The 25,477-nt window shown below is 39.0% G+C and overlaps 1 protein-coding gene and 1 long non-coding RNA gene across 5 annotated transcripts in view; both read left to right on the forward strand.

The window, feature by feature from the left end:
- eva1c (eva-1 homolog C (C. elegans)) overlaps positions 1-8,252 on the forward strand; it is a 98,893-nt gene extending 90,641 nt beyond the window's left edge. For 2 of the 4 annotated variants that reach the window (XM_052015345.1, XM_052015344.1), the window contains exons 7-9: positions 2,119-2,193; positions 3,277-3,369; positions 4,476-8,252. In XM_052015345.1, the coding sequence (XP_051871305.1) occupies positions 2,119-2,193; positions 3,277-3,369; positions 4,476-4,897 (590 nt within the window). In that variant the 3' untranslated portion in view covers positions 4,898-8,252. The remainder of the gene's footprint in view (positions 1-2,118; positions 2,194-3,276; positions 3,370-4,475) is intronic. The other 2 variants (XM_052015347.1, XM_052015348.1) reach the window with 2 other exon arrangements.
- Positions 8,253-8,556: 304 nt separating this feature from the next.
- Positions 8,557-25,477, forward strand: part of LOC127570080 (uncharacterized) — a 59,177-nt gene continuing 42,256 nt past the window's right edge. The window contains exons 1-2 of the long non-coding RNA XR_007956297.1: positions 8,557-10,701; positions 11,131-11,263. This is a non-coding gene — a long non-coding RNA (uncharacterized LOC127570080). The remainder of the gene's footprint in view (positions 10,702-11,130; positions 11,264-25,477) is intronic.

Raw genomic sequence — 25,477 nt, forward strand, 5'->3', positions numbered from 1 at the left:
GCAACGGAGGATGAGAGGTGACCTGATAGAGGTGTATAAGATGATGAGAGGCATTGATCATGCGGATAGTCAGAGGCTTTTTCCCACGGCTGAAATGGTTGCCACAAGAGGACACAGGTTTAAAGTGCTGTGGAGTAGGTACAGAGGAGATGTCAGGGGTAAGTTTTTTTTACTCAGAGAGTGGTGAGTGCGTGGAATGGGCTGCTGGCAACGGTGGTGGAAGCAGATACGATACGGTTGTTTAAGAGACTTTTGGATAGGTACATGGAGCTTAGAAAAACAGAGGGCTATGGGTAAGCCTAGTAATTTCTAAGGTAGGGACATGTTCAGCACAACATTGTGGGCCGAAGGGCCTGTATGTACTGTAGGTTTTCTATGTTTCTATCTAAGTTCTCAGTTGTTTTAATATTCCTCATTGGACGGTTTACTTCATCATGTTCAACAAATATAGTTTTATTAAACTGTTCAATAACTACTTACCTATGAAGGATGATTTTTATTTAACAGCCAAATATGAAGAAAGTAGTGTTATCTCATGCATATAGATTAGCAAGCTGGGGCAGAGCGTGAAGACAAATTGCTACATTAAAAGATGAAACAGAATTAGACATTGGTGGATTTGTCAAATTGAAACAAATGAAGGAAGACTCCTGAACTAGTTTCTGCTGGGAGTCGTTAATTCAGATAGCAAAGCCAGTTATTATGTGGAGCTCTGCTATCCCATACGTCACTGAATAAGTGGACAGTTATGTTCAAACTTGCATGCCACAATGGAAGGTTATTTGTTTGGATGGTTCCTATGGATACATTCAGTACTTTTGTTTTAACTACCAGTATATAAGCATGTATAGTCTTAGCATTATTCCCAAAAGAGTAGTGTCTTTGTGAAAAGGAGTTTGACAAAGCACTTTATCATTTGTTTACAAATGGTGTGATCAAATTGAAATATAATATTGTATCATTTTGTTTTGACATCATCATTATGAAGACATGCACATCCAACTTGATTATTTTCCCTTAAGTCAAAAAAAGTTCATCCCTTTCAACTTTAAGAATGTCTTCTAGAAAGGAAAAAAGTTTGATTTTTCATGTTACATTTATGATTTTTGTATATTCAAGAAAAACTCAAAAGACCATTGAGGTCAGTTTCCATAGAGTCTCATCCTATCCTTCCATAACTCTAGAGTGGGCATATAAGAGGGCAGATTGAAAACATAGGGAGATGAAGGGGGATTGTAAGATTGGAGAAGGCTTCAGAGATTGGGAAGAGTGACACTCATACAGAATGGGCTATGTTTCATGGAGGATAAGGGAAATAAAACTGGCCAAGTACATTGGAAATTTTAAAATTTTAGAGATGAGAAAGGCTTGGATGAAAGTTTCATCATTGATGGACCATTCTGCATTCAGCGCTGCCTTGCACACCCAGTTCAAAGTACAAATCCCCAGATTTAAAACCCTTTATGAATGTCACTATTCTCAATCTATGAAACCTTCTCCAATGGATAGTCTGCTACTTTTTTTCTGATCCTATCACATTTTAATAGGTCTAGGTATACTGTCTGTGAAAGTGAGGTTGCATTTTGAAATATAATAAACTTATCTACTTATTGTGTTTCAAAGATTCAGCTGTTCAGTTACGTGGGGAAATTTAATGTTTTTCCTGTGAAAATTGCAAGTTGTTCATAGATTTATTTTATATGAAACAGTTACTGATTTGAAATTATGTCTTGATTTGGTGAAATGCATTTCAGTCTGTCTCCTCTTAATGAAACTAGAACTCATGTGCAGTTTGTAAAATTTCTGAGAACAGTCACAGAGTCGTGTTATTGTCTAATTAAAAATTAAATAGAGAAATATACCCTATGGACCACAAGAGATAAGTGGTCATTTTACAGGAATAATCTGTAATGTAGACTTCCAGTAAACAACAATGTAAAAATTCCCAAAACAAGGCATCTACCAACAGCTGTTAACATCAATAAAATGGCAGTATAAGAAAACCTATGTTACTATGTATTGTAAGGATATTGTATGGCTTATAAGCTCCATTAAGACAGAAATGGATGCAACTGCTATTTTTTTATTTAATTGGTTTACTTTATAAATCTTTTTCAGTTTCCAAAATGTTGCTACAGGAAGCTGATCCAGGTTTCTCTGCTCTTACCCCTTCATGGGTTTATAATAAAAATGGTAGGTTTATAACCAATTACCTCTCATGTAAGGGCTCAGTCACTGATAACATGATATTTTGGGATATTTACTGGCATTCTTTGCAGAATCATTTCAACATAACTGTTCAGTAATTGAATGTAACAGGCTGCCAGGAATAGTGGCAGAAGCAGATAAGATGGTGACATTTAAGAGGCTTTTAGATAGACACAGGAATATGCAGGAAATGGAGGGATATGTATCAAGTACAGGCAGAAGAGAATTAGTTTAATTCGGCATCATGTTCAGCAAAGACAAAGTGAGCCAAAGGGCCTATTCCTGTGTTGTACTGTTCTATTATCTGTGTGCGCCATATAAACATATTCTAGTTATGCCCTGTGCTGGCATACAAGTGTAAAACTGGAAGGCAGTTCTTAGCTTGATTGTCATCAATGATGCTGTAGGTTGTCTATAAGGGCTTTCATATTGCAGAAGTCTGTATGTCTTCCTGTTGAATCTGTAAATCCACAGATTTTTGACATTCTTGGTCCTAACATGTGCACACAGTCATAGGTGTAATCTGAACTCTCTGGCATCCCTGCTTTGATCTTTGTTGTCTTCTATTAGATGTTATAGCAGGCAGCATTGAAACTGCTCCACATATCTTTAAATAGAATGGCAGGGAAGTGAAAGCACAATATAACTTTGAGAGGTCCTTTTACATTATCCGACAACCAGATTGACCTCTCATTAGAAGGCATTCTCTGGGTGGGAAAAGTTAGAATTTGAGTGCTGCATCCCAAAGTCACCAAAGGCATGAATTTCCCTGGACACTGTGCACCAGAAATTTCTGGAAGTGTGTCCATACAATGACCTTGTCCTTGCTGTTTCAATAAAAACTCTATTTTTCAAAGAGGGTTTTGCCAACATTCAACCAAGCAACACCACTGAAATAAAAATAAAGCAACTTGGTGATTTATCTCAGTGCCATTTGTGGAATCTTTCTTTGCAGTATTTGTTGAAATACTGACCACACTTTGAAATACTGGCATGTAAATCACTTTGAGATACAAGCTCTTTCTTTGCCGATTACAATTAATTTTCTTTACCTTTTTACATATGTAGCCAATAGGTCCTTGGGCCCTCAAGAATCCAGATTTTCAATGAAAGAAGGAAAAATTGTGATCAGCACCCTCATTATATTTGCTTATGTTAAAAGTAAGTGTTCATTATTTTAGTATATTCTAATTGATGTAGAGCTAATACTGTACTTTACAGTGATCTTGTGCAAGTGATCCTTGAAGAAAAACTTGAACTAAACAAAGTTACAGAAAAGGTCGAACATCTCCAATATTTTCAATTTTATTATAAAAATCATGCAGTGTTTGTGTGCTAAATTGTGTATGCTAGCTTAAAAAAAACTTAATAAAGCTCAAAATATATAACAAAATCTTGGACGGGGGTAGTTTGAATACTTAATTCAAAAAAAAACTTTCTGAAAGATTCAAATATTTAAATTATATATTTTACTAGATCTGACTGAAATATTGTAATTCAGGAGGACGAAAATATTGATAGCCTTCATTATTTATCATTTTTCACTCATTATCAAATATTTCGAGATAAAAACATGAATAGAGTGAGGTACTATGTTGGCTGAGCAAGAAATGGTTAATACAATGCCATATTTATAAGGAAGAGTTACAAAATTACTCATCCCATAAAAACAGAATATTGAACATAGAACACAGAACAGTACAGCACAGGAACAGGCCTTTGGCCCACGATGTCTATGCCGACAATGATGCCAAATTAAACTAAACCTATCTGCTGCACATGATCCATATCCTTCCATTCCTTGCATGTTCATGTGCTTGTCTAAATGCCTCTAAAACACCACTATCATATCTGCTTCCAACACCTCCCCTGGCAAGGTGTTCCAGGCACCTACCACTCTCTGTATTGCTTGTGGAAGCATATTATATCTTAAAGAGAAAAAATACCTGTGTTTTATCCAACCTGTAAACTATGATTTGAAAATGTAAGTCTTATTCAAGGGCATACATATGGGTGACAGATATATTGTCAAAATAATGACCCAAAAATTGCTGGAAAATAGCTGTATATAAATGCGGATTTAATGTGAAAGGAGCTCGACGTTCAAAGGATTAAAAATCTGCCAATGAGATGCAAAGTAGTGCAATTTGCTGGTCAATTTAAAGTGCTCTATTTACTCTACACAAGCAGGATCATATACTAATCCTCCCCTCTCCATTATTTATAAATTGTGTCAAATGATAGCACAATTTTTTGTGTTGTTGCAGGTAACCCAGAAATGGTTGGTTTGTTGTTTGTATCCAGTGTATGCATTGGGTTAATCTTCACACTGTGTGCAATAGTGATTCAAGTATCCTGCAGAGTAGACCTGCAAAAAACCTACCACAGGAGAGTGGACTTATCAGAAACGTACCACAGGAAAATGGATTGTTGTCAGGACAATTGTGATATTGAAGGCAACAACAATTGTGATGAAGTTGAAAGTACCGATGATGATGATGAAGAAGAGAGTTCCTCAGACTTTACTTTTGAAGGATTAACAAAATTTTATGAGACTCCGGAATCCAACAGTGCAGAAGCAGCAGAAATAGCTGAAAGGATAGAACGTCGAGACAGGATCATACAAGAAATCTGGATGAATGGAGGTTCAGAAGTGCCTGTCATAAGGGACCTTAATCAGTATTACTGATAACTAAGGAAATCAAAGTCATCAGTGTGAATGTATTGGCAATTTGCTATGATAGACATATTTCAACATAGCCTTTATTATAATGATAAAGTTATTTTTATTTTATCTCTATAGATCTCTCCTTAGCTACAAGTTCCTTCTATGAAGGAAATTGACATAAAAAGCATCAAGTGAATTCAAAAATGGATATTTTTTAAACAAGGTGAAATCTTTTGGCCAGACCTCAGCTTCAGGGACACCACTGTGAACAATTTATGAATTCACCTAGTTTATGGTAAATTTAAAATTTTCAGAACACTGTACACTGGATCAGACTAGTCATTCATCATAATCATTCTGAAACTGAGATGTATTCTGTCGTTGACCATATTAAGAATCTTTAGGCTTATGGTTGTACATTTCACTCATAGTCTGAATAAAAAGAGCATAAAGCTAAAGGACTAGAGAATGGTTTCAATGTACCATGGATGTAATACTCCTGCTAAAAATATTGTTATGGCCATAAAACCTACCATTGAAAATTTTTGAATATACAGTATCTAATTGCATATAAAAGCAGCAGTGTAAATATTTATTCTTCCAGAGTAGCCCTATTATGCAGAAGTACCACTTTTCACTAGCTGATTTGATGATAGCACCTGCTGACATTTAAATATCAGTATTTTGCATTATTGCTTTACTCTTTTACACAGTAATGATGCTAAAGATGGTTTTAAAATGCTTTTGATGTGGTGGAGGCCAGATCATTAGATATACTTAAGGTGGAGATGGACAAATATTTAAAGGATTGAGGAATTGAATGTTATGGGGAAGTGGCACTGAAGAGGAGTTGAGGCCAGCATACATCATCCATGAGGAGACACATGAGACTGCAGATGTTGGAATCTGGAGCAACATACAAAATGCTGGAGGAACTCAGCAGATCAGGCAGTCGATGTTTCGGGTTGAGACCCTTCATCTGGACAGAAAAATAGAGGGGAGATAGCCACTGTCCCCTCCCCCATCTGCCTATCACCATTCTCTCCCCCCACCCCTCCCCTGAATCCATCTGTTGCCTGCCAGCTCTTGCTCCACCCCTTCCCTCCACCTTTTTTCTATTGGCTATCTCTCCCCTCTATCTTTCAGTCCAGATGACGGGTCTCGACCTGAAACATCGACTGTCCATTACCCTCTATAGATGCTACCTGACCCGCTGAGTTCCTCCGGCATTTTGTTTGTTAGATCAGTCATGATCTTTTTGATTGACAGGGCAGGTTTAAAGAGTCTGCTGGCCTACTTCTGCTCCTATTTTCTTGTGTTCTTGTCCTTATTTCAAAACATGTCTTTCAATTTAAGAAAAGATGAATCCAACAGTTTAATCTACCAAATGGTACTTAGAAATATCTGCCCAGCATTTTTTGCTGTATCACCAGTACGAATATCACAAATGAAGAATTAAGATTATGAAGTCAGCAGACAGCCTCACCTGTTTTGATCTTATATTTCCGAATACTGTCTCCTGTTACTGGAAGACATCAGTTGAACTGTGTAAATTGAGTTTTACCCCATTCAACCCAAGCAGGAAACTGGAAAATGATGCAGCCACCAATATTTTCTATGGTATTCATTGAAGATCATTTCAGGAATTACATTTATATCCAACAATTAATTGTCATTGAGAAGCATTGGTACAATCTGTAAAAAGAGCAATGGAAGACTAAATAAAATCACACATAACCACAGCCACTGAAGATCCAGAAGGTCTCTAATATTAAATTAAGTTTTCAAAAAGTGTTAAAATAATTTTTCATTATTTAATAATGTCCATTATTCAAGAAGGTAAATAGGGATACTCCTGGTAGCTATAGACCAGTGAGTTTCACATCAGTGATAGGGAAGTTGCTGGTGAGGATTCTTAGGGAGAGGATTTATGAGCATGTGGAAAATCAGAGCCTAATTAGGGCAGTCAGCATGGCTTTGTGCAGGGCAAGTCATGTCTTACTAACTTGATTGGGTTTTTTGAGGAGGTGATGAAGATGATTGATGAAGGTAGAGCAGTGGATGTTGTCTACATGGATTCTAGTGAGGCGTTCGACAAGGTCGCTCATGGGAGGCTCATCCAGAAAATTAAGATGCATGGGATCCACAGTGAATTGGCCATTGGGATTCAGAATTGGCTTGCCCATAGAAGACAGAGGGTAGTGGTCAATGGGACTTACTCAGGCTGAAGGTCTGTGACTAGTGGTGTTCCACAGGGATCTGTACTGGGACCTCTGCTGTTTGTCATAAACGTAGATGGGTGGGTTAGTAAGTTTGCAAATGATACAAAGATTGGTGGTGGTGTGGATAGCATAGGAGACTGGCAAAGGATACAGCGGGAAATAGATCAGTAGCAGATATGGGTGGAGAAATAGCAGATGGAGTTTATCCCAGCCAAATGTGAAGTGTGGCACTTTGGGAGATCAAATGTAAAGAGACAGTACACTGTTAATGGCGAAAACCTTAACAGCGTTGATGTGCAGAGGGATCTTGGGGTCAAAGTCTAAAGCTCCCTGTAAGTGGCTACACAGGTTGATAGGGTGGTAAAGAAGGCATATGGCACCCTTGCCTTTATTAGTCGAGCAATTGAGTTCAACAGTCAGGAAGTTGTGTTGCAGCTTTATAAAAGTCTAGTTAGGTCACCCCTGGAGTCTTGCATTCAATTCTAGTCGCCCCATTACATGAAGGACATGGAGGCTTTGGAAGGGGTGCAGAAGAGGTTTACCAGGATGCTGCCTGGATTAGAGGGTATGTTCTATAAGGAGAGGTTGGACAAACTTGGCTTGTTTTCTCTGGAACAGCAGAGGCTGAGGGGAGATCTGATAGAGGTTTAAAAGATTATGAGAGGCATAGTTAGACAGCCAGTATCTTTTTCCCAGGGTTGAAATGTCTAATACCAGAAGGCATGCATTTAAGGTGAGAGGGGGTAAGTTTAAGGGAGATGTGCGGGGCAGGTTTCTTTTACACAGAGAGTGGTGGGTGTCTGGAATGTGCTGCCTGGGGTGGTGGTGGAGGCAAATATGATAAGGGCATTCAAGAGTCTCTTAGATAGGCACATGAATGTGTGGGAAATGGAGGGATATGGACATTGTGTAGGCAGAAGGGATTAGTTTATTTGGGCATTTGATTACTAATTTAATTAGTTTGGCACAACATTGTGGGCTGAAGGGCCTGTTCCTGTGCTGTACTGTTCTATGTTCTATAATTTGATCAAATTATGGAATGTCCCTCAGGCGTGAGAGCTTCTGTGACTCAAATCAGTATTGCATTGTTTTACCATGTCCTCTTTTGTTACTTCATGAGTTATAGACTTAGCTATTATTTTCAATTTTTATGATCTATGCATTCCAGTAATATCTACAGTGCACATTTCCTTTAAAATATTTGGGCATATTTAATAGTGTATTGTTAATGCAAATTTGTTTATTGAAGATATTTCAAAGTGTTATTGTGATGTTCTAATGATCTCAGATAATCAACTGGACCAGATATTTGTACACCAGGTTTGTATTATGATTTTGGAAGAAGTTAATAGTTGCCATCTCATGCTGCATAAGTTGATTCACATGAAGGAGAAATGGAAACACAAACAAAAGTGCAAACATTGCAGAAGTAGCTATTCCCACTCCCCCCCCCCCCCCACCTCACCTGAATCCACTTATTGTCTCCCTTGAGTATCTTGTCAGATGGTGGGAGAACATGTTTAGTACTGACGCATCCTCCACATAATCAACAGCTTATTTAAGATTTATAGCTGAAATGCCACAGTTCATTTTGCCTTTCATACTAAATAGGAAAGTATTTAAATGAGTTCCTGTCATATTTCAGCAGCAATCCAGCGGTGTGGCACAGATTTATTATGGGCACTGAAAAGGTGGACCTCATAAGGGTACAAGAAAATAGGAACAGGAGTAGGCCATCAGGCCCCTCAAGGCTGCCCTGCCATTTAATATGATCATGGCTGATTTATGCCGGCATCAACTCCTCTTCTGTGCCATTTCTCCAACCTCTTTTATTCCTTGATTTATCAAATATTTTTCCACCTCCACTTTAAATACATCCAATGATACAGCTTCCATCTCCTGCCAGGGTGGAGAATTCCAGAGATTCACCACTGTCTCTGAGAAGAAATTTTTATATACTTCTCACCCATCACCCACCAGCCGCTGTCTCCGAACTCCACCTCTGCCTCTCCCCCACCTGGCTCCATCTGTCCATCATTCCCCTTCATATCTGGCTCCACCTATCACCCACCAGCCCCTGCCTCATCCTTTCCTCTCACCTCTTTATACTGGCCATTTCCCCTCTACACTCCCAGTCCTGATGCAGAGTCTCAACCTGAGATGCTGACTATGTTTCTGCCTCCACAGATGCTTCCTGATCAACTGAGTTCCTCCGGCAGATTGCTTTTTACACCAGATTACACCATCTGCATTGTCTGGAGTCTCCTCCCATTTTGTTTCCAAGCTGCTGTGCTTTTCCAGAACTTTCTGCTTTTAATTTATATTTTTATCATCTATAGTATTTTGACTTAGTCTGTATGATGCTGACAAAGAGTGCTAATATTTGGTCCAAGTGACACAGCTAGCTAGGGAAGGTCAAAAAGCATTCTTCTTTCTAAATATTATACACTAATTCTTGCTTAAGAAAAAAATGATATTTATGGGTTGATCTCCTGTGATCAATATGGTTAGTGGCTTGATGTTAATTCAGGAGTATCATCTGTGGCTGATTATCTCTGGAGTAATCATGAAGATAAAAAATCTGTGGAACATAAAACAAAGCTGGAAGAACTCAGTGGTCAAGCACCACCCATGGGGACAAAAGGTATATGTAGACATTACAGGTTAAGACCCTTTATCAGGACTTTGTACAACTTCCATCATTCTGTTCTCTTCATTCCAGATTCCAGCATCTGCAAACCCTTTTGTCTTCAGATAAAAAAATTCATCCTCTGTCATACGTGCTGAAATTTAAAGTGCATTAAACTTCCTAAGTTTGGGTCATTGATTTCAGAAAAGGAGTTCACTGTACCATACTGCTTCCTGAGTTTAGACCATAAAACAGGACAAATCTATTTAACATGATTTTGGAAGAAATGCTGACCAAACAAGAACTTGAATTTGTTTATTGTATCACTACCTAACATGATGTGAGAATAATGATTGACCATAGGATTAGGCATAATTGTAGTACCTTTCATTGTTGAACAGCCTATTAACTATCACTGTTTAAGCCTTTGTGTAATAAGTAGCCAGTTAGCTAAAGAATTGAACTCTTCAAATGCAATGGTCTCGTTCAAGACTTCAGACAAAGCATTCTTGCAATTGAAGGAATATGTTTGTGCTATCAAAAGATGAGGAAAATTTAGTTACAAAAATATGGTCAAACATGAAAACTGTGCCCCTTTTTGAAGTACTTCATAGATGAGGAAGGAATGTGTCACCTGAGAACAGCTGAATTGAATTTCTGCTTCAGCTACATCAGAACCAATTCTCTTTTTGTTGAATCATGAAATATGTTGAGTGCCAAGAAAGTGATGAAATTGTCAAGGGAGCCACCAGAGAACCTCAGTGATATAATGCTTCTACTATGATGTGAAAGAGGATTCTGCAAAGAAATCTCATCAAAAGAAATCCAGAACAATCCATGCACAGTACTCCAGTGAGAACCAGCTGGCAATTGTGAGCACAGTCCTTCAGCTGCAGGATTTGATCTACTATCAAACAAAGTTTTAACTAAATTCCTGGCCCTATTCTTCATAAAAGTTCCAAAAGTTTAGTGAGGTAGGTTTGAATATATTTTTTGTGTTGTCTGGATAGAGCAGATTGTCAACATCTGTCGCAATTTACAATGCTTGAATATTCATTAATCCTTAACTGCTCTAATGATTAGAGTTAATATGTATTCTGAAGTTTGGGAGCTGGGGCAATGGTCTTTAGGGTCACTGCATCTACTTCAACAGCAAGGGCAAATATTTAACAGGGATAGCAATTTTCAAATGTTCTAATATTTATTATTCATCATTTTGCTGGTAACTTTAACTGCAATTAAAATGGGCAATTTATGTATTATGTGTATTTGCTTCCATTCTTTTGCTGGTGGAATTCAGGTTAACAAAAATGCTAAAAATCCTACATTGCAGTTGAACAATAGAACTGTTATGCAATCAAGATTGCAAACGCTGACATGTCTCGTTTTAAATCTCCCTTCAGTCAATCACCCTTCTATCAATTCAAAGAGCAATAGGATACTTAAGCTTTTGGTTTGAGAAACAAGGAATTGTGAGAAGTCTAAGAAATGAAGCACAAGAGACTGGGGACAAGGATGGATGGAAGTGAGCCAAAAGTGAGTGCAAAGAATGAGAATTCCTTTGATTGTTTAAGTCAGTGTTTACTGTCAGTTTTGCCATATTTATACCTAGACCCCAAGGGTTAAATTATGAGATAAGATTCTTCAGAATTAAATTTTCCTGAGATGAAGAGACAATATGATAGCAATTGTCAAGATATGAAGTGGAAATGGTAAGAGTTTAAACTGGTTGGGACTCAGCATTGGGGACAGAGTCTTAAGATTTGAGACTTTTTTTCAGAAGTTAAGAAATGCTTTTAAATACATGATGGGAGAGGAGAGATTCGGAACTGTGTTCTGTAGATGCCAACTTATGCTCCACAATTTGTTAGTTTTAAATCTGAGATTGATAGATAATTTTATAAAACAAAGCTATTGGGGGTTGAAGGAAGGCAGGTACACTGACTTGAATCAGGTATGATCTCATTGTATGTGAGACAAGTCTGAGCAAATAAATGGCTGTTCCTGAGTAGGGGGAAAAATAATCTTGAATGTGCAGGTTTAACACAATAATATCAGTTCTATTTTAATCATGAGTTGAAAAATTTGAAAATTGGAGAGTTGCTAGCAATGTAAAGCTTAAATGAAACAATTAAGGTTAGAAAGAGAAATTCTATATAGTGACAGGTCATAGCCTGTAGAGAAGTGAATTATCAATCATCGATCAATTATGTTTGCTGGCCACTTTGCCATCAATGATGATTATTTTTTGATATATTTAAATATCCTCCATTCACTGTATTTTGAAGGAAATTACTCTTTTATGGGAGAAGTTGCTTGTAGCCTCCCTCTTTGAATGAGAAAATTGTCTTTACCTGTGGTACAATAGTCCAACTGCTGTGAAACACACATCTAACCCGCCTCCATCTCGTTGATGTAGTTTTACCAATAACACTTGGGGGAGTATTTATGACATGTGGACAGGAAAGCCACAGAACAATCCCAGAGATGTTGGCACGTTTTCCATTTAAAATGTGGCAGAAGGACTGCTCCTTTTAAAGGTCACTGACATTTGATGGAATGTGACTCGGGACAAAATCCACAGTAGTGTAGCAGTTAGTGTAATGCTATTACAGCACCAGCGACCTGGGTTCAATTCCAGCTGCTGTTTGTAAGGAGTTTATACATTCTCCCCGTGTCTGCATGGGTTTCCTCCAGGTGCTCTGTTTTCCTCCCACATTCCAAAGACCTATGGGTTAGGAAGTTGTGAGCATGCTATGTTGGTGCCGGAAGCGTGGTGACACTTGCGGGCTGCCCCCAGAACATTCTACACAAAGATGCATTTCACTGTGTGTTTTGATGTGTGTGTGACTAATAAAGAAATCTTATCTTAAAATCCAAAGCTAGGTTTTTCTGTAAGTTCAACCCATCATGCACCTAATGTGAGCAGCTAATAAACTGAGTGAGATTGGTGGAAGAGAGTCCCATATGGGATGCTGAGTCTGAATTGGATTCTGCAACCCCCCCACCCCCCCACATTAAGAATGCAAAATGCTGGTGCACTTTGCCTTCGTTAAGGGAGTCATTGGAAACAAGTGTCTTGATCCACATGAATCCAGTATCCCCGGCAAATTACCTAACCACTCCTGTGTATGGTCTTTTGAGATTGATACCAAGCTGGACATTTTTTTGTGGAACTTCAGGTTCAGAGTTACCTGGCAAGGGTATTTCAGCATTTGCATCTGGATGTTTTTAACCACCTCCACATTTGTAGTACAAAAATATCCACAATATAAAAGTAATATTAAATCAGGTCTTCTTAACCCCATTGGAAATATAATTTTCAGAAGATTAAATAGTTCTGTGTGCATAGTTCATTACAAGTGAATATAATTCACTGGAAAGGAGACTTGCCTTTGGAAGTAAAGTCGGTTGTATATGAAATTTCCTGCTATGCAATAGAATGGGCTTCCAGTGTTGTGATAAGTGAATTCCAGTTTGACAAAGGGAGGAAATGTATCACTTCCTATAGGTGATGGTTGATGTAAAATGTTCCACTCTAGTAGCCCCATTCCATCAGAGACTTTAAGCTCTCGGCTGAATTGTGGGTGAGAAGAGGCCATAAACAACTTAACTGTGTTTATATGTGGCAAGGAACACAATCATAGATGATGTACAAAGTGTACAACCAGAGCATAGATCATTTCCTAGCATTTTAAATCTGTCTTGATATGAATGAGTCATAGGAAATGAATGAGGTTTCCAATAAATGCACTTACTAAATTTTGGCTGCTTATATGGATCTAAACCTTTAAGGTAGCATTTTCCAGTTTATTGTGGAGAAAGGAAATAGCAAAGGTCCCATCAGGTAATAAAGTCAAAATTAATACTTTACCATAGAGTACAATCCACATTGCAGAAATTTTTTGAAACAAGAATTTTTCAGAAGAAATACAATTATTAGGATTAAAGTCAGGATATTAACATGTTCTGAAGTTTAACCACATGATGGCAGAACATTTTCAATGATATAATGTGAATATGTTTACTATGGGTCAACGTGAGAAATTTCACTTTGTAAAAAAGAATACTTAGAAACAACAAAATATGCTGAGAAATCAAGGTGAGAGACCAAACCTCAGGTTGATGAACAGTATAAAACACAGACAATGAAAACAGTGAATCCGATCAGCAGACAAGTAATTAATTGATGTTAAGCTGGAATTTTGAAAATTTTTGAAATCCTGGAGATATTCTGTGAAAGAGGAAGCTGGGGGAGGAATAACCTTCTACAGTTGACCATAAAATGCTGGAAGCTCTTGAGTCAGACAGCCTGAGTGAGAAAAGAAAACTGTTAACATTCTCAGCATGGTCCTTTTCTTTCCGTTCAAATTTCTAGCATCAGCAATATTTTGCTGCTTCTGCAATTTAAGGTCCTGGGAAAGGTTCTGCTTTTTATCACAGGTCGTATAGAATCCAAGAGGTGGTGATGAACTTAATGTAAAACCTGAAGACCTCAGTGAGAGTATTGTATGCACTAGTGGACACTACACTATTGAGAGAACAATGAAGCTTTAGACATAGTACAATGTGAATGCGCAAAAAATTCTGTTCAGTATAAAGAACTACAAATGCAATGAAACACTTGAAGGTTAAGGTTTTGTTAGAATCACATAGATTACAGGGTACCATAATAATGTGTTTAACATTATGGAATGGTATGACTGAGTAAATAGAAAAGTTTACAGTACTTCATAATTCAGACATTACAAAGTTAATTATGAGATTTAGAACAGAACATAGGAAAACCAAACTGTGAGCTTGTGAAAGAGATGTGTACATGTTGTTACAAGAAATTTAACTAGATTTCTTTCTTGAGAGCAAGGAGGTTCATGTTGCAGTCACCGTTTTAAGAAATACTAACATCATGACACTTAAAACAGGCTTGCTGGATATTACATGGCCCACTCATGAATATCATACAAATAAGCTCTTTGGTGGAGCATTGAGTGTTGTCATGTCAATGAGATACAATAACAGGATTGACATTAAAAATCACTACTGCTCAAAATTAAAACACGTTCACAAAAAAGTAGCCAAAGTATGAAGATAGATAATGCTGAAACTATTTTTGTAAAATTTCAAAAGTGTTCTATGCTAACTTTCAGCAATGATTCCACATGGATTGGGGTAAGATGCAGTAAGCAAGAATGAAATTCCCATTGCAATATTAACTGCTGAACTTTAATCTATTAATTTACAGAAACCAGTGAAGATCAAAGCACAATTTGAATTCCGTGCATACACACAGGTGAAAAGACCATTTGTGTAGTTAAGCAATTACAGTTAACAAGAGTTACCAGGTGAAAGTAAAGGTTTGCACGAGTGCTAGAAATGGAAGTTCAGAGAGCAAAAGCTTCTATGGGTATTAAGAGAACACTAATGGAAGATGTGTGTAATTAAATATAGATGCTGATGAGACTGTAATGGAGAATGCAGAAATCTTAAATGTGTATTTTGTATCCTTCATACAATTGTACTGATGATGTTTTGCACTATTTTAAAATATGGAGAGGAATTTGTGAATTTAATTCATTTAAAAGTTACTAGAGAAACTAATTAGCTTGAATAGGGAATTGCATGGCCTCTGCTTGATTTACTGCAGTTCATTTGACAATATTAGACAGGCACTTGCAAAGTTGATTGAAGTAGGTTGTTTGCAAGCAAAGGAACGTCCAGCAAGTGGAAGGCTTTTAAAGGTGAGATAACGAGAGTTCAAGGTCTGCATGTTTCTGTTAGAGTGAAAGACAAGGCTGGTAGGAGTGAGGAACCCTGGATGACGAGGAACATTCTGGCTGTGGCCAGGAAAAAGGAGGCATGGGTCGGGTGCAGGCTGCTGGGATCAAGTGAATCCCTGGAGGAGTATAAGGGATGCAAGAGTGTACTTAAGAAGGAAATCAGGAGGGCAAAAAGGGGGATGAGATTGATTTGGCAGAGAAGATTAAGGAAAATCCAAAGAGACTTTATAAGTATATTAAGGGAAAAAGAGTAACTGGGGAGAGAATAGGGCCCCTCAAAAGACCAAAGTGGGCAGCTTTGTGTGGAGCTGCAGGAGATGGGCAAGGTCCACAATGAATATTTCTCCTCTGTTTCTACCGTGAAGAAAGACATGAAGATTTTGGAACTTGTGATAGTTGATAGGGATGTCTTGGGGATAGTCCAAATTACAGCAGAGGTATTTAAAACATGTGAAGGTAGATAAATCTCCGGGCCTGATCAGGTATATCCAAGAACACTAGGAAGCTAGAGAAGAAATTGCGGGAGCTCTGGCTGAGGTATATGCATCATTAGCTACAAGTGAGATTCCAGAGGACTGGAAGGTGGCTAATGTGCCTTTATTTAAGAAGGGCTGCAAAGAAAAACCTGGGAACTGGACAAGTAAACCTAACATCTGTGGAAGGGATGCTAAGGGATAAGACATAAAAGCATTTGGAAAGACAGGGGTTGATTAGGGATAATCAGCACAGCTTTGTGCATGGGAGATCATGTCTCATGAATTTGATTGAGATTTTTGATGAGGTGACCAAGAAAGTTGATGAGGGCAGGGCAGTGGATGTGGTTTATATGGACTTCAGTAAGGCCTTCAATAAGGTTCCTCATAGTAGGCTGCTATGGAAAGTTAGATCGCATGGGATCCAGGGAGAGCTAGCTAATTGGATACACAATTGGCTTGTTGGTAGGAAGCAGAGGACAATGGTGGAAGATTGTTTTTTGGACTGGAGGCCCATAACTAGTTGTGTGCCTCAGATGTCAGTGTGAGGCCCATTGTCATTTGTCATCTGTATCAACAATTTTGTGAATGTACAAGGCACGGTTAGCAAGTTTGCCGATGACACTAAAATGGGGTTGTCACAGACAGTGCAGATGGTTATCAAGGAATACAGTGGGATCTTGATCAGCTGGGTAAGTGGGCCAAGGAATAGCAAATGGAGTTAAATTCAGAAAGTGAGAGGTGTTGTATTTTGGGAAGACAAATGAGGGTAGGGCCCTGGGAGTGTTGTAGAACAGAGGGACCAAGGAATACAAGTACACGGTTCCCTGAAAGTGGTGTCAGAGGTAGACAGGATGGTGAAGGCAGCGTTTGGCACACTGGCCTTCAAAAGTCATGACATTGAGTATAGAAGTTGGGATGTTATGTTGCAGTTGTACAAAACGTTAGTGAGGCCACATTTGGAATATTGTGTTCAGTTATGGTCACCCTGCTTTTGGAAAGATGCCATCACGCTGGAAAGAGATTTACAGAGATGTTATCAGGACTTGAGGGACTGAGATATGGTGAGAGTTGAGCAGGCTTGAACTTTATTCATTGGAGTGTAGGAGAATGAGGGGTGATCTTATAGAGGTGTATGAAATCATAAGGGGCATAGGTAAGGTAAATGCACATAGTCTTTTTCGCAAGGTTGGGGAATCAAGAACTAGAGGGCATTGGTTTAAGGTTAGAGGGGAGAGATTTAATAGAATCTGAGGGAAAACTTTTTCACCCAGAGTGGTAATATGCTGCATATGGAATGAGCTGCCAGAGGAAGTGGTTGAGGCAGGTACATTAACAACATTTAAAAGGTACTTGGACAGATACATGGACAGGAAAGGTTTAGAGGAACATGGGCCAAACACAGGCAAGTGGGACTTGCTTGGATGGGTATCTTGGTTGGCATGGAGTAGTTGGGCCAAACGGCCTGTTTCTGTGCTCTGATTCTGTTTGAGGGTGCTTCCAAAGTATTATTAGGGCAGCCCAGGTGACGTATTGGATATTTTGGCACAGGTTAAATATGAATAAAAATAAAACAAAAATGGTAATTTAACCCTTGGCTATTCAATTAGATTGTGGCTGATTTATGACCCAACTCAGTTTCTTGCCCTTCTTCCTGTGTACTTTAATACCATTAGAGGAAGAAGTATTTGTATATGCAGGTTTGCAAATAAGGCCAAGTTATATTTTTATTTATTAATTTTCTGGGGAGTTCTGAGTGTTGCTGATAGCATCCCTAATTGCACTTGGGAAGTTGGTGGTGGGCTTCTACCTTGGACTGCTGCAGTGCTTCTGATGAAGGCACTCCTGTAGTGCTTCCATAGCCCATAGAGCTCCACAGCACTCGCATGGCCCATGGAACTCCATAGGATTCCAGGCCTAGACCCAATGAAGGAATGACAATATATTTCCAAGAGATGGTGTGCAATTTGGAGGGAAACCTGCACCAGGTGAAGCCCTTATCCTTCTTGGTGGTATGTGACAGGTGCTGTCAGAGATAAAATGCATCAGTGCTAGTGTGCACCTATGGGGGAGGAAATGAACATTTAGCATGGTAGATGAGCTGACAGTCAAGTGAGTTGTTTTGTCCTGGATGGTGTCAAGCTTTTAAAGTTGTTGGAGCTTCACTCATCCAAGCAACTAGAGAATATCCCATCACACTGCTGCCTTCTCCCTTGTAGCTATTAGAAGCACCTTGAAGTATCAGCTGGTGAATCACCTCTCCCAGAATAACTAACTTCTGATCTGCTGTTGTAGCCATTGTTGGCACCATAATTTGTGTAAGTGGAAGCAAGAATTTACAAAGAGACATGGAGGTACATTAGAATACACTTTGGAGCAGGAGCAGAGCATTCATCTGCTCCATCCTCAACTTCACTGTACCTGTTTTTTTTTGGTTTTCCCTGTATCCCTTAGTCTAAAATATCAATTACAGCTTTGAATACACCCAACAATTCAGAATCCAGGATGAATTGTTAAAGAAAGCGAATCAGACTTGGGGATAAGCCGATAGAGGTATATAAAAATGAGAGGCATAGATAGGGTAGATCGTCAGAATCTTTTTTTCCCCGTGGTAGGAGTATCTAAAACAAGAAGGCTTAGGTTTAAACTGAGAGGAAGGAAAGTTTTTAAGTCGGGTGGTTGATACCTGGAACTTGCTGCCAGAGGAGGTGGTAGAATTGGATATAATCACTATGTTTAAGAGACATTCAGATAGGTACTTAAATAGTCAAGGCATAGAAGGATACAGTCCTAATGCAAGCAAATGGGATTAGTGTAGAGTGGCAAAAAGGATGGCATGGACATGTACAATTCTCAGACTCTATGACTCCGTACTCTCCAGCTTGGGTAGAGAATTCCAAAGATTTACTAACCCCTCAGAAAAGAAACCTGTCACAATTCCTAAACTGGCAATCCTTTATATTAGGACTAGGCTCACCAGTTCTAGACCTTTCATCTAGAGAAAGCAGCCTCTTGCCAAATACTTTGTCAAACCTCTTGGAACCTTGTACGTCTCAGTAAGATCACGTGCTCTTCTAAATTCTGAGATATTAAAGACTGTCTTCAAGTCTTCATAGGGCAAACCCTTCATCCCAGGAATCACTCTCTTGAATATGCATTGCACTTGCTCCAAAGCAAGCATATGGAAATGATCTGGCAGTATCAAGGCAGATGGTGTTTGATGTGAGATTGTAAGATTTGGATCTGAGAAAACCTATAAGTATACTTTCTTAATGGTGAGGGCTAGAAGCTTTTATGCAAGATGTAGATTTTATGGTGTCCCTGTATAAACCATGATGGAAAAGTATTTTTAAAAAAATTAATCAAAAAGTCTAATGGAAAGTTGGCCTCTCCATTAATAGCCTTGCAACATGAAAGTAGTTAAGTGATGTTTCATTTGTACAGAACCTTTTTTTGTCAGACCCCATCTAGATCAATACATTTGATTTTGGGCTAAAATAACTATATATGTCAGCTTTGCTAAGTACCTTGTGCATGAGCTTTTGAATTAGTTGTAGATCTTGCACACAAACTATATGGAACTCTACTTGCTCAGGTACTTTTCCCGCATTGTATTTAACCTTCTAGTTTTGAATACAGCAAAAACGGTGTTTTTAAGCACAATGCAATTGATCTTAAAATCTCTTGTGAAACATGCATGGTACCTTGAGCAACAATCTGCTGGATGAACTCAGCAGGTCAAGCAGCATCTGTAGGGAGAAAGGACTGGTTGGCATTTCAAATCAAACCCCTGCATCAGGACTGGAATCTTGTCTCCATGCACAGTACCTTGCAAATGCACAGTACAATGCAAATCAGCCACTTCCATGCATGTACTGGGGCCATTTAGGGCCAAGCAGTAAAGTTCATGCAGGAAGAAGGGCAGAAGAAGACCTGGCTCTCAGGTGATTAGCAGTGTGGCCGGAGATTAAGGTTTTCCAAGGCTATGAGATGGAAATCTGTCACCAACAGATGGAACTCCAAACTTGGACTGTTGCCTGAGAGGTGAAGGTTACTGTCATCCAGAACCATTTAGCTTCTGGAATATTCCAGCCAATGCACATAAGCCACATATCACAGCATTAGCGTACTGTGCTGCTGCAAAACAAAAACTAATTTTCCTGGCATTTATACCCTGTGTATTTATGCTTATGACAATAAACACAAACATGAACTTGAACTACTACTTGCAGAATGCCTTGGATACTCTACTCTGGATGGAAATTTTGGAATTGGTTTATAATAGAAGTAAACGAGGGGATCTGCAGAGAGCAGCTTGCAACAAGTCGCCATGATCCGACACCATCTTGCCATCTAAGCTTGCTGCTGCCTCCTTGAACAAGAGACCAGTGGTCATTTGAGACATGGATTTTCCAATGTCACTGGCTTTCGAAAAGATTCAGGGAGTGCTGGACTGCACGCACAGCTCTTTAGGAAGTGCAGTGGTGAAAATTCCCTGATCGCATCGTCAGATGTAAGGTTTGTAAATATATATAAAAATATCTGGCCATTGTGGGCTTGAGCACACAGTGGCCAGATTTTTTTTAAACCTTGCGTGCTGCTCAACATCAGGAGATCGGCCAGGGTGAGGTTGAGGAGGAGAAACTGTGAAGAGGAGGTGACCGCTGAACCTGCTTTTACTATGTATTTTGTAGCTCTTCAATACATTAAAGAGTGGCTAGTTGGGAGGTGGTATGTGCAACAAGATCTTGCTACCATTTCATTTTGAATTGATAAGTGACAGATCACTATTGCGTCATGCTTGTGCCTGGCAATCGTTATTTGTAGTTAATGAAGTCCCACTGTTTCTTCTTGACATTCAATGCATTAGAATTGTCTATTCTAACAGAGAGATCCTGTGATCAAAAAATTAACCTGAGCCAATCATTATGGCTTCCTTGTATGCAGGACATCCCTTCAGAGTAGTTCCTCTTCCGCCACGTTTTTGATGTCTATACTGAGGAACTGGTGAGTCTGCATCCATAAAGACAAAAGAGATTTCAGATGCTGGAATGTGGAACAAAAATCAGAATGCTGGAAGAACTCAGTGGGTCAAGCAGCATCTGTGGAGATAAAGGTGTAAGTCAACGTTTCAGGTCGAGATCCTGCATCAGGACTGTATCCATGTTACCATTGCCAATGCTGCTGTGAGTGATTCAAGTGCACAGTGACTTCAATCAATGGTCATCTCCCCTTAAGAAGGCAACCATGGCACCTGATGGCACTAATAGTTTTAGCATGTATGCAGGACTCCTGAAACCATGCACAGTTAATTGGGGTGAAATTAACAGGTTCAAAAACATACCTTTTTGCAAAAAATAACTCTCTTCTGGCACCAGGACTAACTGGTGTGACTCCTCTCCACATTATTACATTAGTACAGGTTTTTATGGGCTTAAGTCCTAGAACCATTTACCTTTACTAGTTCAAACTTTTAGGCTCCTTCAGATTTCAGAATGATCTCTCATAACTATAATTACTACGGGACTCTAATCCCTTTCACAATCAAAATGGAGTTTAGGAATCCACATGCTTACAATACATAAAGAATCTAAGTTTTATCAATACAAGTTATATCATCACAGGCTCTTGCATTTACATTAAATAGCTAAGGAAATGAAAATATGCCTACTTTGACTTTTCTATAAAAAGATAAACGAGATTTTAAAGGAGATGAGGAGAAAACACGTGACAGCACACAACACTTGTAATGAATCAGAATCAAACACACCTCTGGCAAAATGTCAGTGGTCAACGTTATTATCAATGCTTTATTGCTTTGATCTGTGATGTGGAATTAAGTGCCTCATTTGGGCTGTGGTGAAGTGCGGGCTGGATTAATGAGAGGCATTGCTATGGAGGCCAGGCATGTGTCTTACTTTGGTGAAGAATGAGAGCCGCATTCTGTTGCAGTGACAGAGGTCAGCTGCCACACCACATGACAGACCTTTCAGAAGCTTAGGCCAAGTAGAGTTTCCGGAAGTACAACCTTCTTAACTGCGCTATAGCACATTTTAACAAAAGAATTCTGTAGGGGTGGGGGAGATTATAAGAGCAGTTAGAGGCAGTCACTTCCCAAATACAATTATTTCTGTGTGATGTCTTGTGCATAGACCAGAAATTAGATGACCCCTTGATCCTTTTAGGTTTACATTAAACATAAAGCTTTTTATGTGATTTGGCAAGTTTTGAATAAAACTGGTAATGATTTGAGCACAGTTAAAATATTGAGTTTTTTTTGTTCAGTCAGCTTTGTACTATTATATTGCCCGTCTCTGTTATACTTGATTGAATGGAAATGCCACCCAGCTTTGTAGTGAGCCTACTTTCTTTTGCTAATGGAATCTACACAAAACACGTAAACTTAGCTGGCTTATTTTATTTGCATTCATATTCTGTCTCCAGGAAGCCAAAGCTCTGCATAAGCTTAGATCACCTTTCATCTGGCAATAATTCAAGGGCCTTACTGCAGAGTACTACCGTCATTTCATTTCATTCTTTTTTTTTAATCTTTCCATCCTTATTCCATCACATCACATTCATTTCACAATCAAAAGGGTAGTCATTGAATCTGTTTCTAAGCTTCTGCCAGCACTCCTCTGTAACCAAATGCTGACGAGCAGTATTGGTTGAATTATTTTACAGGGTTTTTTTGTGTGAGAAAAATGCCTCGCCTACATGCTGCCCTGCCATACAGCGCAGCTAAAGTCTGGAACTCTCCACAATACTTTGCTGTGAATCCAGAGGCTACAGTGATGTGGTATGCCAAATGGCTACGCTTGCCAATTTTCTCTTGTGTTTCAAGTTGGCACATAGGAACATATCTGTGTTATTAAATTTCTGAATAGCTTGCAACCTACCTTAACTCCGCGTCAATATTTTATGATACATGGTCATGCCAGCAACTGCACACTTCCACCACAAGATGGAGCTTCATAAAGCAGCGGCAGTAGGTTTCCAAAATCTACGTCCTCCAAAAGAAATCCTTTGTCTCGACTTTCTTTTGAAAAGCCTAGGTGGATTTTGGTGATTTTGAAGGGCTGGGTGGGTTGAAATTAAAACAGGTTCAATGGCCTAGTGGCAATCTGAAGAAGTAACCTTGAGTCCCAGCCTTGTTAATTAGTTCATTTCACTAATTTTCATCAAGGAATCTGTTATCTGCTAAGCTTGCAGTGACGCACTTACTTTGCAGCCTCCTTTATTAGTATTGGTTTATTATTGTCACTTGTACCAAGGTACAGTGGAAAAACTTGTCGTGCATACTGATTGTACAGGTCAATTCATTACACAGTGCAGTTACATTGAGTTAGTACAGAGTGCGTTGAGGTAGAACAGGTAAAAACAATAACAGTACAGAGTAAAGTGTCACAGCTACAGAGTGCAATGCAGGTAAACAATAAGGTGCAAGGTCACGACAAGGTAGATTGTGAGGTCAGAGTCCATCTCATCATATAAGGGAACCATTCAATAGTCTTATCACAGTGGGATAGAAGCTGTCCTTATACCTGGTGTTATATGCCCTCAGGCTCCTGTATCTTCTACCTGATGGAAGAGGAGAGAAGAAAGAATGACCTGGGTGGGTGGGGTCTTTGATTATGCCGGCTGCTTCACCAAGGCAGCGAGAGGTAAAGACAGAGTCCAAGGAGGGGAGGCTGGTTTCCGTGATGCGCTGGGCTGTTTCCACAACTCTCTGCAAGTTCTTGTGGTCCTGGGCAGAGCAGTTGCCATACCAAACCGTGATGCATCCAGATAGGATGCTTTCAATGGTGCATTGATAAAAGTTGGTGAGTGTCAAAGCGGACGAACCGAATTTCTTTAGCCTCCTGAGGAAGTAGAGGCGCTGGTGAGCTTTCTTGGCCGTGGCATCTATGTGATTTGACCAGGATCATATTGAGTATGATCATGATTTGCTGTTTTCCAAACCCCTCACTCTCCAAAAGAATCCATAGGGCCAGTACGTTTGTATTCCAAGGTCTAGAAGTCTTGGCCCCCTTTGTGGATTCTCTGGTTGGGCCATATACGGTGATGACTGTTGTGCTGATTTGTGTTAAAGAGAGCTGGAGAGTCACGAGGTGTTGACTGAGACCCCACAATAGTTCATTCTTGATGGCAAAGTTCACCCTCATGAAGATAGCATTTCTCTTCTGGTTTGACATTTCAGAAAATGGTAGACCACTTCTTGCCATTGTTTCTCACTCAAGGCTGTGATATAACTGCAAACAAGCTGGTCATCGGAAAAGTCATTGCTATTGTCCTCTGCAAGCAGTAGTTAAGTGGCTGCCCTCAGAATCTCAGTGCAGATTCCATCCACCTGCAAGCACGATGATGGTGATCTTCAACTTACAGCAACTCTAAGAGAAATTTGGGGAGCAGCATCAACCACTCTGTGAGCTCTTTGGTCCTCCAGTATTGTACTTTGTACCGATGATAAAAATCCTGCAGTGAATATCTCAGAGTAATTGAGTGCCAAACATTGAGTACACTTTGTAAATCATTTCTTGTGGAAATAATGCCAGTTTTTTGTTTGTTTTTGACATTCCTACTAGCAATAAAAGCTCATTTTCAATTCTCCATTTATATTTTAAATATTAAAATTGCCAAATCATTCTGCTTTACAGAAGTAGTAAAATTTATCTCTTGCCTACATTGTTACTTAACAGTTTAAAATTAAATTTTAAGAAATTAATAACTGCAAAGACTTAAATATATCCAGAGGCTTGTGCAGTCCCTCAGCCACATCTCGGAGCCTTTTAAATTTTGATTTATGAGAAGTAAGGTCTAAGGATTATGTTGATACTCTGCACTTTATTCATAGTGAGCCGTTAAGAGCAGCCAGTTGAAATAAACATATAAATCAAGCTGTTGCCAGGTCTCCATGGCTTAAATGCAGGAAATTTACAACTGCATTGATCTTTAATGTTGAGTGTATCATGATAGTTGACTGATATTGGTGCTAAATATCTCTGTCATGCAGCGTTAAAATCAAGTTTATTATCATATGCACAAGTACATATATGCACAGGTGTAATGAAAAACTTGCTTGCGGCAGCATCACAGGCACATAGCATTATATATGCAGCATTCACAAGAGAAGCATAAACATAAATTAAACAATTTAATTTTTTGTTCCAATTATGTTCTTTCTTGTTTTAAAAAAAGTCCATTTTAGTGCAAAGTGATCAAAGTGGTCATATTGTTGCTAAACTCCAGTGATTAGGGTTGTGCTGGTTGGTTCAAGAACCAAATGGTTGAAGAAAAGTAGCTGTTCTTAAACCTGGTGGTGTGGGACTTCAGGCTTCTGTGCCTTCTGCCCGATAGTAGCTGTGAGAAGATGGGATGGCCCAGATAGTGTCCCTAGAGTTCTAGCACAGCCTAACTAACAATGTTGCCTCCAGAGTATAACTGTGCTATGTGCTGTAGGTATACATTTGCTATGGTCCTAATTAGTGACAAATTTGGAT

This window comes from Pristis pectinata, chromosome 4, assembly GCF_009764475.1.
Source record: "Pristis pectinata isolate sPriPec2 chromosome 4, sPriPec2.1.pri, whole genome shotgun sequence".
Taxonomy (NCBI): Eukaryota; Metazoa; Chordata; class Chondrichthyes; order Rhinopristiformes; family Pristidae; genus Pristis; species Pristis pectinata.